This window comes from Phoenix dactylifera, chromosome 3 (genome assembly GCF_051530095.1).
Source record: "Phoenix dactylifera cultivar Ajwa chromosome 3, Ajwa_hap1_PhDact_Kaust_v1.1, whole genome shotgun sequence".
In the NCBI taxonomy this organism is placed as follows: domain Eukaryota; kingdom Viridiplantae; phylum Streptophyta; class Magnoliopsida; order Arecales; family Arecaceae; genus Phoenix; species Phoenix dactylifera.
The window spans coordinates 39,969,998-39,984,385 of record NC_143192.1 but is presented as its reverse complement, the minus strand read 5'-3'; the positions used below and the strand labels follow the sequence as shown (position 1 = coordinate 39,984,385).

At 43.2% G+C, this 14,388-nt stretch overlaps 1 protein-coding gene across 2 annotated transcripts; it reads right to left on the bottom strand.

Moving 5' to 3' along the window:
• Positions 1–1,580: 1,580 nt before the first annotated feature.
• On the bottom strand, positions 1,581–6,431 carry LOC103708198 (Protein kinase superfamily protein). 2 transcript variants are annotated; one of them, XM_008793021.6, is made up of 2 exons: positions 3,915–6,431; positions 1,581–1,938 (listed from the first exon to the last, which is right to left on the bottom strand). In XM_008793021.6, exons 1-2 carry the CDS (start codon positions 6,224–6,226, stop codon positions 1,935–1,937), a joined length of 2,316 nt encoding a protein of 771 aa, XP_008791243.2. In that variant the 5' UTR covers positions 6,227–6,431; the 3' UTR covers positions 1,581–1,934. The 2 variants fall into 2 exon arrangements, with proteins under 2 accessions (XP_008791243.2, XP_026660861.2); XM_026805060.4 differs by lacking the exon at positions 1,581–1,938 and adding an exon at positions 2,870–3,409 and having other exon boundaries at positions 3,915–6,414.
• Between the last annotated feature and the right edge of the window lie 7,957 nt (positions 6,432–14,388).

The following is a 14,388-nucleotide window of genomic DNA, read 5'->3' as shown; positions in this document are numbered from 1 at the left end:
GCTTGTTTCAAAATGAAACTGCCCGGATAATACACTCAAACGTCTAAAAGTCGATACAAAAAATAAAATGATTTCTAAATTTTATCTTGACTCACTATTCTTCAATTATTTTGATTTTATATTTTGGAATTTTTAGGATTTTCTGTTTTTTATCTGAAACTGCAGGATGGAGTTAAAAATTGCAAAAAGTGTCAAACAAAAACTCATTTGGCTCAGCTGAAATCAAAACCAAAATTTTGAACCTTGACAACAAAGGGAAATCCCTTCTTCGTAAACCTTGAAGATATTTTGTAACAATAATTTGTTTCCACATATCTTCATTTTCTATCAATATGATTTGTAAAATCATATACCCATTAAGGCCAATTACATTACATAAATCAGACAATCCTCTTTGTGTTCAAGTTTTGCATATTCTAACAAAGTCAAGTGAAAAGACATCAACTCACATTATGTCTCACCCCAAATGAATGTACAGTTTAATACCTTTATTTTATTTCCCACTCTTTTCAAATATAATGCGCTTGCAATGTTCATTTAGAAGAACATAATTATGTAATTTGACTTTCATACAATCAAGTTTCTGTCAAATATCCAATACTGATTTATGAATGCCATTTATAAGAATTATAAATTCAAGGTATAGCAAACAGAAGTAAATCACCATGCATTTATAACAATCTACTTGAGCATGTAGTTTACCTTCCATAGGAATACATGGGATTTTTATAACCACCAATATTCCGTGACCCTTAAAGCAATAATTTAAAGCAATCTAGAGAATCAGCAAAATCTCCAAGACACTATGACATAATAGCTTATCCACATCATGTCTGCAAACATGCATTCAATAAAATCCCTGAAACACTCAGCTAATGAGACACTTTATAAACATTATAGAAAGAATCTCAGATAGCAATGGAGAGAGGCAAGTATTCAGGGACTGAGATTCTTTCCTCTGACTAAAAGTTTAATTTTATAGCAAACTTCTCAATAAATTTCGTCTTCCCTATGGCTCCTTACCAAAATATACAGCAACTGATTCAATTCTTCATGTCAAATCTTCTAATTCATGTCAATTTACAGCCAAAAGTCCATATCCTTCTTTCGCCATAACTTATGAATAACTTATTCAAAGCGGTGACTTAGACCCCTAATTTCTTCATAGGTCACTTCAGTGCAAATCTTGTACTGGTTCATCAAAAACACTCACATTCCAAGTGAAAACTCCATTTATTTATTATCATTTCCCTCATCGCAGAATCTTCTTCCTTTGTACATACATATCAAGCTTAAATTCATTTATTTTCAGAATCTCCAGCCCATGAATAGGCCTCTTCACCTCTTCTTGCTGTTACATCACCAAAGAACAATTATAATTCCTCATCATCCTGCTCCGAAATACATTTGAGCATCTGACGATCCCCAAGGCAATGCCTAATTTTCTACCAGTACCCAGAAGTTTAAGTCTGCTGCCAAACCAGAAGTGAACAGATAACCAGGGTGCACATTTTCTTCCTATCTACGTGCATCAAATATGCCACAAAATTAAGCAGATTATAGACAAGTTGTAGACTCGCTTGAGAACTGAGGACACAACTTCTTTAACTAATTTTAGCAACACCATCGACTCAAATGGTCTCTGCGATTGCTGAAGCCCGCAGTCAGCTGCTACATTCCTTGCCAATCCGTATCAACACAATTACCTGCTACCATGGGTAATCAGCTTAACACCTTACATCAATTTTGTCAGCTGATGAAGGTGGAAAATATGAAATGAAAAGGGAAATTACATGAACACCTCCTCAAAAAGGAAAGACAAACAGCAAGCAGGGAGAAAACCTGTAATTGGAAGATTGTCACTAGGATTCGTAAATTTTCCATAAAGCATTAGATTTTTGATTGTCTAACTGCAAATGATCATCCTTCATCTATCATCTGATAAGTTTGTCAGTCAACAGGTCAGCAGCCTAAAAGTTGCAGAGGGGCCGCAAAATGTTGCCATTGAAATATCACTAAAAGATTACAACTCCTAAATTGTATGAAACAGGATAACCAAACAGGCTTGAAGCACTAGTTTGCAATTTACATCTAGAAAAGTGTATTCACAGGAGAGTAATGTGTGGATAATGCAAGAACATTTCTTTCCAAGATCTACTTACATTCAAAGGTGTTAATTAACAAAAGTTTTCAGTAGAAGTTAATTACACTAGCTCAACCATAATAATCCAGCCTTTTCCCAGCTACTTGGGGTCAACTTTATGGATCCTCATTCACCAAGGACATGCAGAAAAGGAAAAAAAATAAAATCCAATGGAATAAAGAAAATGTAAAAGTGAGTAAAAAAAATTCAGAAATAAAACCAAACATTCTTTTATTGCAGAATCAATTTTAAACAATCATCTTAAGTTATCTCTTGGGGCAAGAACAAAGTACTAAAGTCACCCGGTCGCTCAAAAGTTCTCATGAAAGCAACAGGTTATCCAAGGTCAAAAACTGTTAGGTAGGTTTACAAGAAAAGAACTTTAAGTCTTTTCTCCCTGAACTCTCCAGGAAAAAAGGTTTGTGGAGTTCCACTCGAGGAAGAGCAAAGCAGCATACATCAGCATTGAAATTAAAAAGAAAAAGAGAGAGAGAAAGAAGTGTTTAGATCAAGAATGCTGTGCAGCAAGTATTCACCTATCAAACAGCTATAAAAACAGCAGCACATTTTGCTCTGTATATGACCCAAGGAGCTGGATTAATAAATATAAGTATTCCAAATAATCGTGGATGGATGACCAATAACTGTCATCATTTTTGGACCATTTTACGGGAAGATTCTAAACGATAGCAAAAAGAGGAGCAATGCATTAAATAGTTGACAGAATCTAATCAACATCAGTCATTTACCAGCTTTTAATACATATGCCCAAGAATAGGACCATCATTTTGGTCAGATAGGGGTACGCAGAAAATTTATTAAAATAATGTCATCAGCAACATAATAGAGTTGAAAATTTTTCTTGCAGTAGCCAATGTTGAAGAAGTTTAAATTTCTGATCTTTCTGAACACATAATTAGCTCACAAAGTCAGATACATGGTAAGGTTCCCAGGTTCTCCTTGACCAATTCTGATAGCATGGCCCTACCTAACAGTGTGGCTGCTCTCCAAACCCAAAGCCTTCCACTTGAGTAGATATTCTGTGACCCAGAATGTCAAGACTGAGTCCTTGACAGGCCAACTCTGAAGACCATGTCATACTAGCATAGTAGTTCATCCAGACCAGATAGGCAAACCACATGGTAGAAAGTAGAAGCTTTTTTGAAAAGCATAGAGACTGTGAAGTAAGATTACATGTCCACAGCACCATGGAAAATGATATTCTGAAAAGCCAATTGCCTCTCTTACAAGGAATCTGGTCAAGGCCTACACATTGCAAAAAGAAGGAAGCAGAAGAATCTTTGACAACTTTTTTCCTTTTAACAGCATAAGTTTGGAGCAAAAGACCCGGTAGAACTGGGGCCAGAGCTTAGCTTACTTTAAGAAAAGTTGCATGCAAAAACTGAAGGATGGAGTGACAGTATATTTACATGGCCCAGTAAGCACTACCTCATGCACACGAAAAGGCAAGAGCCCTTTCAATCTACCAGGACAAAAGGAACTTTATCGATTTGAGTTGCCTCTCTACCAACAGTCCGAAGAATTCTAGTTTGGAGTAAGTTGTGCAAGAGATCCCTAACAACTCAATTGCACTAAAAGGTTCCCTCACACTCAAAATTGGAATTGAAGACCAATCTTGGCGAATTCAAAAGGAAATTGCTTCTCTTTTTGTTCAGAATTTTATACATCCATCACCTCCAAAGAGATGGAAAATTCAAAATGATGTACAATAAACACTAGAACCAATGCTCATAAAAATTGATTAACTCACCGAGCCTTCTTCCGGGACGTGAATGAAAACCCACCAGGTGGTGATGGTGAGAATTCCAAAGGGAGGTGCGGTGGCTCAGACTGGCCAGTAAGCATTCCAACTATCTCCTTGATAGACGGTCGGCGAGCTGGAGACCTCTGGAGGCACAGGAGGGCGACTGTGATGCAAAGAAGCACCTGCTCCCTGTCCACAGCTCGAAGGGATGGATCGACGAGATCAAGGAGCCTTCCTAAGTGAGCAAGGTGCCGCGCCCACGAGATCAGGTTGGCCCGCTCGAACTCGGACATGGGAGATGCTGTCACCTGCAATGGGCGCCGGCCTGATACGAGAACCAACAGAAGGACACCAAAGCTGTAGATGTCGCACTTCTCCGAGAGAGGTCCGCCACCGCCATACTCAGGGGCAACATAGCAGACAGTGCCCCTCATGCTTGGGGTGCTGCTGACCGTGCCACTCTTCGGGATATCCCCACTTGCCCAGTCCCGGCTGCTCCTCCTTCCAGTGGTCCTGATGTCCCCACTGATGCCTTCCGTCCACCAGTCCATACTGGTCCGGCTGCCCCTGCTCCAGCTCTTCTTCTTCCTCCTCTTCCTCCTGCCTGAAGGCGACGCAAGGTCCTCATCTTTCTGCCACCATTGTTGCTCTCCTTTCTCGGCATTGCTCTTGGACTTCTCAATCGCCCGCTTCTTTTGCTTGTTGGTGAGTTCCTCGCAGAACTCCTCCCGCCACCACTCCCTCGGCGGCCGGCTCTTCTCCTTCTTCTTCGACTTCTCCTCATCCAACGAAACCCACCACTCCATTCGCCGCTGCTGCTTCTTCCGCTCCGACCTCCCCCCTCCTGATGACTTCGGCAAGCAATCCTCTGCAGAAGCGGCTGAAGCTGTAATCCAGTCACTCTTAGGCCTCTCCTTCTTGATCTCCGACCGAATCCATTCCATCACATAGTCTTTGACACCGCCTCCAGACTCGGAATTTGCTCCCCCACCAGTATCCTGCCGCCACCACCAGTCCTTGCCCGCCCCGCTCTTCTTCCGGCCGCCTCTCCGGCTTCCGGAGGCTGCAGTATCCTTCCCGCTATCCACACTCATCCTATCGAATCCCCCTCCTGTCTCCGAAGTTGATTGCACTTCCAAGGCCACTGCAGTCTCCACCGGTGATGCCATGGTGAAGCCCTCATCTTCCTCTGGAGATTTCTCAGGAGCTATAACACCATTTCCACTACCATTAATTGCAAACCCTCCACATCCAATTGACTCCTCGAACCCGGTGGTCGTCGTGGTGCTCTCGGCAGTCTCTCCCATGATTGAAGCATCATCCTCGCCTCCACCCACCGCTGAGTCCTTCTTCCTATCGTTCGGAAAGGATTTAGAATCACCGGTCACGGCCTGATTCAGCTCGATCTCGACGACCACCTCATTATCGCCCAAATTGGCGGCGGCGGCGGCCGGGAGGTCGTCGGCAACGGGGGTCTTGATGCGGGCGAGGCCAAAGTCGGCGATCTTGGCGGAGAGGCGGGCATCGAGGAGGATGTTGCTGGGCTTGATGTCGCCGTGGATGACCGGGGGGTCGCACCCGGTGTGGAGAAACTGGAGGCCGCGGGCAATGTCGAGCGCCACCGAGAACCGGCGGCCCCAGTCCATGAGCTCCGGGCACCGCCGGTCGAGCAGCGCGTCCTGGAGGCTCCCGTTATGCATTAGCTCGTACACCAGGAGCACCCTCCGCCCTGTCCCCCCGACGACGGCGGAGGCCTCCACCACCACCTCCTCCTCGACGTCTGCCTCCCGCCACCGCCGCCACCACCGACGCCGGAGGCGCTTCTCGTCGGAGCTGCAGTACCCGAGGGGAGCCACCACCCATCCACGGTCCGGGGAGGGCCCCATGGCGAGCATCTTGCCAGCAAGGGCGAGCTCGTTTTGGAACTCGCGCTCCCCCTGGAGCGAGCCGGAATCCATGAGCTTGACGGCGATCTCCTCGCCGGAGGGGAGGGCGCCGCGGAACACGGGCCCGAACCCCCCCTGGCCGAGCTTGTGGGAGGGGGAGAAGGAGGCGGTGGCGCGGCGGAGCTGGGAGTAGGAGAACCGGCGGAGGGTGCTCGTCGGAGCGGGCTTCAGATCGGCGGGGACTGTGGGGGCTGCCCTGCCGCGGGCCAGCCGGCGGTAGAGGAGCACGGCGAGCACGATGGCTGTGAGTGCTGCCGCGGCGAAAACCACGGGGACCAGGATGGTGGGGCGGGGGCGGTGGTGGTAGTGGGGAAGAAGGGCCGCGGAGGGATCCGGCGGGTCCGCCGGCATCGGCGGTAGCCTGGATGGCATCGCTCCAGATACCCTCAAGGGGTAGCAGCAAATTATATAGCTCAGAAGTTAAGAGAAAAGATGAGGAAAAGGCTCTTTTCTATCACTGGCCCCTTTCCTCCTATTTAAGTCATCATTGAGAGAGAGAAGGAAGAAGCGAGCATGGGGGCTTCTTCTCTCTCCGGAAGAGAGAACCACCATTTGGGCCATTTGCCTTCGCTTCCATTTCTTTTTTTTTTAATACGATATAATAATTTTAATAAGTGATAATAATCGAATATTTAAATTATGTAAAATCGATAAATGTATAAATGTACGATTGTTTTTGGTGTGACTCCTATGATCTCACAATTAATTTAAATCAATATAAAGTTTTGTGCACGCACATTTTTTGATGTGCGCGTAAATTCTTTTATTAGATGAAAAGAGGCTTTAGGAACCCGACCTCCAGGGCAGTGGCGGCAGGAGGCTGTCAGGTATTTGACTGTACGGTCCCTGGAGCGGAGCTGAGAGCTGCCTGGGCGGGTCTTCGACACGCTCAGCATGTGCTCTCAGCTAGATCAGTCATCTTGGAGGGTGACTCGGCTACGGTCATTAGTTGGATCCAGGGGGGTCTGAGAGCCGGTGTTGCCGACCATCCCTTGGTCCGCGATATCGGGTTGATGATGAGGGACGGAGGGGAGGTCCAGGCGAAGCATGTGTTTCGAGAAGCCAACGGGGCCGCGGATTGGGTGGCCACGTATGTGGCTAACCATGCCGGGAGCACCTTATGGGCTGGGGACGGGGAGCTGCCTCGGGAGCTCCGGGATATTTTGTTTTCCGATTTTATTGGGTGTATCCGTACACGTGTTGTATAGATCGCCCAGTTTAGCAAAAAAAAAAAAAAAAAAAAAAAAAAAAAAAAAAAAAAAAAAAAAAAAAAAAAAAGAGGCTTTAGTATTATTTTTTTTTCTCGATCTTTTCAGGTACCTACACAGCTAAGCCACCGCATAAAGAATGGTACACCTTCCTTCACGGGTGTCGACCGTCGGATCATCCGTACTTCGCTTTGAGAGTTGTGCGGCGGCTTTGACATCCGTGCTGTCGATCATCCAACGGTGAATGGGCGCGAAGGAAGGTGTATCGTTTTTTACCGCGAAAGAGACAACCACGGCTAGAATGGGTAAGAGGGTGCTGGCTTTTGTTTGTCGTTTTATTTGGATTATTTGGAGTGGGACCGGGAGACCTCATAAATGTAACGAAGTTGGGGAGGAGGGGGTGGGTTGGAGAAAGCAGAGTCTTTTTTAAGAAGTTTTCTTTTTCAAGTAATATAAAAGTTATTACTTTCACCGAGCAAATTAAATCGTAATGAAACGCTCGTGTAGCTTATCTCCAATAATACGGATCAAAATTTCCTAATGAGTACATCATCTAAAGAGATTTACTTGTCACTTTTCTCATCTCAAACATCTCAAAGGATGCATAATAACAGAAAAAAATAAAAAAAAATAAAGAAAGAAGTGGGATAATAAAGAGAGCACCTGAGGTCACTTTTCTTCTTCTTCTATAAAACGGTCGCTCCCATTAATCTGGCGTAAGTACAGCCAATTGAGTCAAGATACAAAACGTAGCATACCTCGACGGGAGATGAGGATATATCCAATTAATACATATATAAGCTTTCTAGTATGCTCATGCATACCCGACAGTTCATAGGCACATGCTTATTACTTTATAGATGCATACCTCATGCTTTATTGATACACACCTAAAATCAAGAAAATATATAGCCGATCATGTTATTTTTATTAATACATATTACATGCCTAAATAATACACAGTTTCTATACCTTCTCAAGGTCTCTAGCTATAAGCTTAATCTATTGTTCATGGTATTATCCTCAACAAGATGAGGACATTGATATTGGGAGGTGAAGGCCATTGTTGGTGACATGAAGTCCTTGAGTTCGGGTAAATTTCAGGTCTCAAAGTTTGTTAGGGAGAGGAGGACGTTGAAATAAATGAGCAGTTGGGTAGACCTTTCAACGTCGTTGAACGCACGCTGGTATGTGGAAGAAGAAAGAAAAGTGAAAGAGAGGAGAAGGAATTGGAGGACTTGGCTCTCTATAGTTATCCGTTACGTGGGTTTCATGAGAAAAGCCACGAGGGTAAATCATTGCTCAATGACATTCGTAGACTCCTGAAAAAATGTGGCTTTCATCAGGCCACGTATGTTTAAAGAGAAGCAAACGGTGCCGCCGACTAGGTTGCTTCGTTTGCAGTTTATCACTCTGAAAGTTTCGTACGAATAGATTACAATGCAGTGTCGGAACTCTTATCTAGTCTTTTGTTTTCTAATTTTATTTGCCGCATCTGTGAGCCACCGTTGTAATATATATATATATATATATATATATATATATATATATATATATATATATATATATATATATGGATGCAAAGTTTTAAGAGTGGTAATTAAGGGTGGGATAGGTGGTGTACCAAGGGACCTCATCGTGGGATTCTATCCTGAGAGCACCCTTTGCCTGGGTACATGCAATAAAAACATGGAATTTGACGTGGTTTATTGGTATCAAGACAAAGAAGAGCAGGCAGACCTTGCAGTTGTAACTATTTCCAAGTAAAATATAAGTAGCATTCCATGTTTATGACGCTGATTCGCTATTTTTAACATTCATGATGCAAATATGCTCATTCAAGTGTAGTAAAATTGATTTCTTTCAAAATATTGATCCATCCTGCACTTTAAGCATTGATTGTAATCATTGTGTCCACAATTTGGCTATCATGGCAGTGTTAAATAATGTTGTTATTAATACAACTAGCATTTGCACATCTTGAATTTTTTTTTTTTAATCTGGACTACTTGATCATGAAATATGTAATGTTGATAATGCTATCATTCTACTATAAAACGTGTAGTACCATCCTGCATTTTGCTCTTACAAATCATTATATAATTATAGCATAGCAAATGCCATGAACTGCCATCCTTGCAAGGATGGCCATTTTTTAGTCCTATGCCCAAAATGGTCACACTAATCTTAAGTTCGAAAGTGAAAAGAATGAGGTCTTCATCCAATTAGTGTTAGGATTTAGTTTAGCATTCCAGCTCCTTAATTGATGAAGCGGTAAGAAAAATATGAGGAGAGACATCTCAAATATCCTAGTTAAGCTAATTAATTAGCTAAGGATAAATAAAAATGTATGATTAAAAGGAAAAATAATATTTAGCCCAGTTCCCTACTTATCCTTTTATTCCAACATCTGGTTTTTTTTGCATCATTGTTTCTCACCCCCCATCAATAGGAGATCTGTTTCTAAATCTTTTTTTTGCTCTCGCTTCCAGATGTACATCCTAGAGTTGCTAGGGCCTGCCATGGTTTAGAAATCAGAACTCAACAAACTTTGCTTCAAATACTGCGATAATGCTCTTAAATCACAAATCATATGCGTGTGTGCGTGTGTGTGTGTATTACTCATGTATCTGCAAGATAGAAATTAAATTATGGCTAGTCAGGCTAAAAAATATGAGCTTCTTAACATGAAGCATATTCTATTTGAAACGCTGGAATCATTCATCAAATCATTTTGTGCTATGGTAAATTGGATGAGGTTAATGTAAACTTCAGCAATATGCCATGCTGCAAGTAATCCATTTAAAAGTTGTTTGAAAATTCACAACGAATCGTAGTATATTCGGTCCTCTCGCATGCAAGTGAATGCATCATAAATTGCTAGGCACAAGGCTCCCCGGGCAGCACGGCAACCTAGTGCATGGCTTGGGGGTCTATAAAAATCAACCGCACTCATAAACTATAGAAAACGACATGAGTTTAATGGACATTTGCCTGGATGTGTTTCTCACAACAATTTTCCTTGTCACATTAGAAAATTTTTAACCATTTCATCATCAAGATTTCAGACCACGTCATGGCAAGTACAACAACTCGCTTCAGTTCTATCCCTCCTTTGAAGGGTGGCACTACGTACCTTGATGCAGCTCATCAGCCATCCTGTCAAAACGATTAACGAGCATCGGAGCTAATATTGAAAGCTAGCATTGATGAGCAATAAGGTTGAAGCCTGCATCACCAAAATCGCAGATGCTCAGCTCCTCTCTCATCTTAAATAGCGACAGCGAGCAAACTTTTTGGCATACGTTGAGCCAGCCAGGATGGCCATCATGCCACCCATATGCACGGCATTATTATTATTATTATTTTCTAAAACAAATGATTCATACAAATTTTACATGAAACATCTAAAAAAAATTAAAATACAGTATATTTTCAAATGCACTAGTTTTGTTGGCCTCCTTGTAGACATGCATGGCCTAAAGAGCCATTCTACTATAGATCAAAGTTCAAATGTCTCGAATCAGAAGAGGCGGCTGCTGCTGCTGCGAGGATGAGAGAGCACCATGCTGACATGCCGCATCAAGGCATGTTCATAAGACATAGCTCCATCAGGTCCGGCTTAAGAACTCTAATACCTATCCTATATATATATATATATAGGATAGGTATTAGATGGCCAACTTTTCAGTAAACCCAATAGCAAGTAAACTGGTATAATAATATAGCTATCTTATAACGACAAGTAAGACCATAACATCGCATTGATAGATAGCCCTGGAATCCAACTACCAAGTCAAATATTTGGTCTTCTCAGCACGTGGCTTGTCCTCCTTGCATGCTTGGGGTCTCTCTGACTTCCAGTGATTGTTGCCGCTTTGGCGTCGGCTAGGAGGACCTCCTTCAGACTTTAGACTCGAGAATGGGAGAAGAACCATGGAGAAAGAGAGTGAAAGCGAGATCTTGGACAACATCATGTGAAACTCCACGTCCCGCCACCGGCTGTCGGCATCGCTGGCCCGTGACTTCTTTTCATCTCTCATCTGCCGATCTGCGTATATGCTCTACCTTTCTTGTTCCTTTTGCTATTATTTTAGACTCTTGGGAGTCGTGTGCAAACTTTGGTAACCATGTTTTATTTTTTTGGTGGCGACTCACTACATCCAGCCGTGAGTATGCTCAGAATAGTCACAATACAAACAACGCTCTAGTGCCACCAGCACGGGCTTCAAAATCCCTGATAAGACGGCCCTAGAGTGGTGTGCTATAAAAGAAGCGATCCAGTCTACCGCACTGTTCATCTTTCGAAAGACATGCGCGACTCGGAAGGAGTCCAACTCCTCCAAAAAATAATAGATATCATAAACTAGAGGATGCAAATCTGGCCTGACATGCCCACTCCGAATCCAGTCGACCACTGCAGCCAAGTCTCTCTCAAGAAGGATCCACCGAGCACTTAGGTGCACTCTAGCCTGAACGAGGCCCTCCAATGCCGCACGCAGCTTCGCTACTAGGACTGACTCATAAACCATTTTTTGTTCCGAAAAAAAAAAAGAAAAGAAAACTATATATAGTTGCCTTCCTTATGTGGAATCTCTGGTTGGTGCAAATTCCATACCTTAGCAAGGGAAGATATTTTTTTATCAATACATCGAGTCATCTAAAAAAAACCAATCCATTATATTGTGCTGCCACAACTATTTATTTGGAAATCTTCAAAACCAATTAATACATAAATATTTTTCAAGTACTCAACTTTTATTTATAACTATTTTAGGAGAATATATTTAATTTTTCTCTAAGTTTATAATAGATATAATTTTTTTAAAGTAAAAAATTTAACATTGGACCTTCTAGGCTTTGGAAGGCGAAACTAGGAGCACGTGAAGCTCCGAGTTCCCCCACACTTCAGCATGTGAACTTGCTAATTTATCCTCTTTCATTTGCGTATTGGGTATCTTAAGCACTAGAAGACGACGCAAGGTGCATTATTATATTGCTATTATGTTTCAATTAGTAGGGGTGGATTGTAAATTGTCCTCCTCTCCTTTGACGTGTGCACTTGTGTTCTACGATAAGAAGATCTTGATTTAGTTGAAAGAGTAAGATATAAAATAAAACCCCTCTCCCACTCTAATATAATCGTATCTGATGTCACACTGTCAATGCACATGTATGCCGTTTCAACTTTTCAATCTCAAATCCATTTTATAATGTTGTGGTAACGGGTGCATGAGTTGAGAACGTATTATTAATTACAAGAATACGTTTCATTCCAACCTAAAGTTGACTCATCCTCGAAGTGGAGACTAAATGTCTCATCTATGTTGTCCGACGGTAAGACTTGAGCCGGATGGGTTAGAAACGCATGAAGACTTTGGATATTGTGGAATTATTACCGGAACGATTAGAAACCGCTGAAGACCTAACCAAGTTTGACCTAACAAAGTTCCATTAAAAATCTAGGTGTAGTTTAAACTTGGAACCAACCCGCCTCTTCCCCGAAAAGAGAAAAAACATAAAAAAAAACAAAAAAGAATCTAATCCAATCTAAATCCACCAAATGAGTCTAACGCCAGCAACAACATAAAAAAGCTTCCGTCCACCTACGAGAGGATTCTGACCATTCTGGTACCCATGGGGGAAGTATCGGACAGACTGGTTTGGGCTGCTATAGGTAGATCCAAGGTGAGTGCCTCGGACTTACAGGAGGCGATGGATGGGGTAGCTGCCAGGCAGATGGACAGTAGATGGATTTGGAGGATGCATGTTCATTCCCGTGTGGCTCAGTTCCTATAGAAGGTGGCATAGGAATGTCTACCTACAAGGAGCATGCTTGCGGAGAGGGTTGTTAGGATTACTCCGTGTTGTGGGTGGTGGCCGAAGGTAGAGTCCATCAGTCATGTTCTTTTAGGGTGCCCGCGAGCTACATAGATCTGGAGCGGGGCTGTCGTTACCTGGCCCCAGAGCACTCGATCAGCTGATGACCTTCTACGCCAGATAAAGGAGGCGATGCAGAGCCCGAGGACGATGGAGTGGGGGATCACCTGTGCCTACTTAGCGTATCATATCTGGTTGGATAGGAATGTTCAGGTTTTGGATAACCGACGGGTGCCACCGAGTAGTGTAGTAAGGAAAGCCACTCTCCAGATTGTAGAGCTCATCCTGGTCACTACGTCGATTTCATCTGGGATGGTTAGGGACACTTGCTCTGCTAATATTGTGCCTAAGTTCGTCCTTCTCTCTTGGGTGCCTCTACCCCCGGCCATTTCAAGGTGAATTTCGATGATAGTGTTGCTAGAGAGAGAGACAGAGTAGGTATGGGGTTTGTGATCAAGAGTTATAACTTACAGCTAATTGCTGTAGGAGGCCGAAGCATCGTCGAGCTGTCAGCTGCAGAGGCGGAGCTTAAGGCAACTTGGAAGGGCATATCCTTTGCGAGCCGAAGGCTGAGCGCGGAGCGCATCATCCTAGAAGGGGACTCAACCTCGGTGATTGATTGGATATGAGAGGAGGGGTGGAGGGAGGATGCGAGCCCTCTACTCCACGACATTCGATAGATGGGAGGATGCAATACCTTTCAGGTTGTGCATGTCTACCAGAAGGCAAATCAAGCCACAAATTGAGTTGCTACTTATACAGCTCAGCATTTCGAAAAGGTCCTTTAGACTTATCGGGGGTCTCTTCTGTACCACTGTGTCAAGTTCTTGCTTTTTATTAGACTAGGGTGAGCAGATGGTGCATCGGAAAAAAAAGAAAAAAAATGCCCTCTCACGTTAGTGGAGGTGGATTTGATTGGCTTATTGGGCTCCTTTCACGATGTTGCTTGGGTTCGGTGGGCTGCCCGATCCCATAAATCCTGGAGTAGCAGGATTTTGGGATATCACATCGCTCGTGACTTGACGCAGTGTGAGATGATGTTGATTCCCTGATGACATATACAACGACATCTCGTGAATAGGGGTGTTAATTCCAAAGAACTCCATTGGTCTGTGTCTGTCTTTCAGAATCGTTGGCCAAAACGCAAAGCCTATTCATCCCATTCTTCAACTTTCCAGGCTCGTTGCGTTTTAGTTTAGTATAATCACATCCACCCTTCACCGGTACAAGGAGGCACGACCTTTTCCACTTCTGAAAAAATAAATCTAAATTCTGGCTCTTCTAGATATAAATAAGAGAGATTTTCTAACAAGCGGGAAGGCATCCGTCGATGTATGGTTTCAAGAAAGTAACCACTCGTGTTCTCTAAGCAGTCCGCTTCAGGAAGGATTGCTTGCCCAAAAATCTTACGATTGTTCGGGCGTGAACACAGTTTTATTTTATCGT

Coding starts and splice junctions, on each gene's coding strand:
- LOC103708198 (XM_026805060.4), bottom strand. CDS start 6,226: ATGCCATCCAGGCTACCGCCGATGCCGGCGGACCCGCCGGATCCCTCC.